Here is a 2,863-nt window from a genome sequence, read left to right as displayed (position 1 = left end):
CGGGGGCCGACAGCGTGGCGGGGGCCGACAGCGTGGCGGGGGCTGACAGTGTGGTGGGGGCTGACAATGTGTGCACCTGCTTCTTCCTCAGGAGAGCTCTCCCCACGTCCATGGCCACTCGTCTCTTCTCCTGGCCTGTGCTCCCTGCCCTGCCCTCCATGTGGAGCAGGGCTGCCCCTCATGGAAGGTCGTATCCATGGAATCCGAAGGAGCGCACTCCTGCGTCTCAGGGTTCTTTGGTCAGCGTATTGCACCTGCGGCTGGTCTGTGGTGGGTGTGTCTGTTTTTTTTTTGGGTGAGATGGAATCTTGCTCTGTCACCCAGGCTGGAGTGCAGTAGCACGATCTCGGCTCACTGCAACCTTTGCCTCCCGGGTTCAAGCGATTCTCCTGCCTCAGCCTCCTGAGTAGCTGGGACTACAGGCGTGCACCACCACGCCCAGCTAATTTTTTGTGTTTTTAGTAGAGACAGGGGTTAGCAGTGTGTGCACCTGGGTCTGACCGTGTGCAGGGGCTGGCAGGCCACCCGCCTCAGCCTCCCAAAGTGCTGGGATTACAGGCATGAGCCACCACACCCGGCCTCTTAAAAGTTTTTAACAGCTTTGCTGAATTATAATTGGTACATATTAACTACATATGGAGTGCACAGCGTTACCAGAGTGCATCTGGCACACGTTAACTGCATGCAGAGCGCACTGCTTTATCAGAGTGCATCTGGCACATGCTAACCACACACAGAGGGCACGGCTCTACCAGAGTGCACCTGGCACATGCTAACCACACGCAGAGTACACGGCTCTACCAGAGTGCATCTGGCACAGGCTAACCACACGCAGATGCACGGCTCTACCAGAGTGCATCAGGCACACGCTAGCCACACGCAGAGTACATGGCTCTACCAGAGTGCATCTGGCACACGCTAACCACACTCAGAGGGCACAGCTCTGAGTGCATCTGGCACACGCTAACCACCTGCAGAGGGCACGGCTCTACCAGAGTGCATCTGGCACATGCTAACCACACTCAGAGCGCACGGCCTTACCAGAGAGCATCTGGCACATGCTAACCTCACACGTAGCATACGACTTGCTGCGTGTGATGTAGGCATGCACCTGTGAGGCCTGAGCACACCCATCACCCTGGAGCCTCCCCATGTCCAGTCTTGGGTGACTGCTCAGGAGGGGATGGCTGCATCACAGGTAGATCTGAAGAAATGGGCAGACTGGATTTGGAGGTAACTGTGCTGAGTTCTCCCCAGCAGGGTGTGAGTTCTGGTTCTTCCATGTCTCAGCTCCTCTTTGTGTGTCTTTTGCAGCGTGTTTATTGCCGGCTTTCCCGAGTACACCCACCCCATGATAGACCACCTGGTTACCATGAAGATCAACCACTGGGATAGGTAGGTTTTCTGTTTTTGTTTTTCAAAGAGGTTTTTTTTTGTTTCCCCTCAAAAGAGATATTCAGTTGAGCTTGTAAGCCTTGAGTGTATTTTCTCACTGTGGGTGTCATATTTTAAAATAACTTCTGAGAAGTAATATGAATTCCAGTCTTTATGCTGGATGTGTTGGGTCGTGGTCTGTCTCCAGTTCCACTTCTGGAGACCTTGGTCCAGTCGGTGTTCCCATGCGAATGCCTGCGCTGGCGTGTTGTGGGGGTGCCGCTGCTGCCTGAAGGCGGGTTGGGGCGGGGCGGGGCGGGGGTGGGCTGGGAGGGGGCGGGGCCAGGTAACTTGGAGGCGGAGTCCCCATCTCCCTCAGCAGGCAGCGCCTCCCACTGACTGCTCCTTGTGGCTGCACAGGTGGCTTCTGCGCCATCTGCCGGGAGCCCAGCGGGTTTCGGTGGCCGTTTTCATAATTACAGCAGCAGCTTCAGGGTCTCCTAGTGTTTCACGGGCAGTCAAATGTACCTCAGAAAGGAGTCAATGGTGTGACCGCCGCCCTAAGGAGGTCAGCGGGTCCCCTCCTAGGACAGCGCTGTCCTGGGGTGCCTGTGGGTGCAGGTGGCTTTGGTGGGGCACAAGTCCAGAATCGGAGTTTCAGGGTTGGTGCGATATGGATGAGGTCCTTTCTGATCTACAGTGGACACGTGCTGCTGCCTGGGGAGTGGTCCCGCTGCCTGTCGTGGTCCAGGCCGGGCTCTGAGGGATGGGAGCCTCTGGGAGAGGAACTCCTGGGGAGCATTCGGGCTGCTGGGGGAAACACCCCTCCCTTCGCGGTGATCATTTGATTACGGAGAAGGGTGTGAGTTGCTGACGCTCCAGGCATCCCTGCAAGTGTTACACAAAACTCTCTCCATTACGGTAAAAGGGCCCCTCAACCGAACTTGGGCGAAATTAATTTGTGCATTGTATCAGCTGGTTAGTCTTTAAAACCAGAGTTGTAAATATACAAACCACGGTGTCAGAGCTGTTGCATGCTCCAGCTGTTGTGGTGTTGTCTGTTTCTGCTTCAGTTCCGCCTGCTTTTCCTTCCCCTGTTTTGGGGTGGGGTCACTTACTGGATGTGGATGCACGTTCAGTTTGTTTCTTCCTGATGATTTGACCCTTATCTCTACGGAGTGGCCCTTGTTGTCTTGTGTTAGATTCTTGCCTTAAAGTGTAACTATAGCCAGGTTACTGGTATAGGGCCTGGGTTGGCAAGCTTTTTCTTTCAAAGGCAAGACAAACATGGTAGGTCTCTGTTCCATACGTTTTACTGTGTTTTTTCTTTTGGTTTATGCAACCCTGGAAAAATGTGAAAACCATTCTTAGCTGAGGGCTGTCCTTCCACGAAGAGGCCTGGGTCTGGGCTTGCGGCTGCCAACCGCCTGGCCTGTCTTTCCGTTCCCTCAGCCGCGGGCGATGGTCTTGTGGACGGTATGCAGTGTGC

At 54.8% G+C, this 2,863-nt stretch overlaps 1 protein-coding gene across 5 annotated transcripts in view; it reads left to right on the top strand.

Annotated features, from left to right (window-relative positions):
- TBCD (tubulin folding cofactor D) overlaps positions 1-2,863 on the top strand; it is a 186,415-nt gene that overhangs the window by 136,368 nt on the left and 47,184 nt on the right. For all 5 annotated transcript variants that reach the window (XR_004257686.1, XM_032241194.1, XM_032241191.1 and 2 more), the window contains one exon: positions 1,315-1,395. Coding sequence is in view for 4 of the 5 variants with exons in the window: in XM_032241194.1 (XP_032097085.1) it covers positions 1,315-1,395 (81 nt within the window). In the remaining variant the exon portion in view is untranslated. The remainder of the gene's footprint in view (positions 1-1,314; positions 1,396-2,863) is intronic.

This window comes from Sapajus apella, unplaced genomic scaffold (assembly GCF_009761245.1).
Source record: "Sapajus apella isolate SASKATOON/1434 unplaced genomic scaffold, GSC_monkey_1.0 scaffold48, whole genome shotgun sequence".
NCBI classification, from domain to species: Eukaryota; Metazoa; Chordata; class Mammalia; order Primates; family Cebidae; genus Sapajus; species Sapajus apella.
Note: the sequence above shows the minus strand (reverse complement) of the source record. Positions and strands in the feature narration are given on the sequence as shown.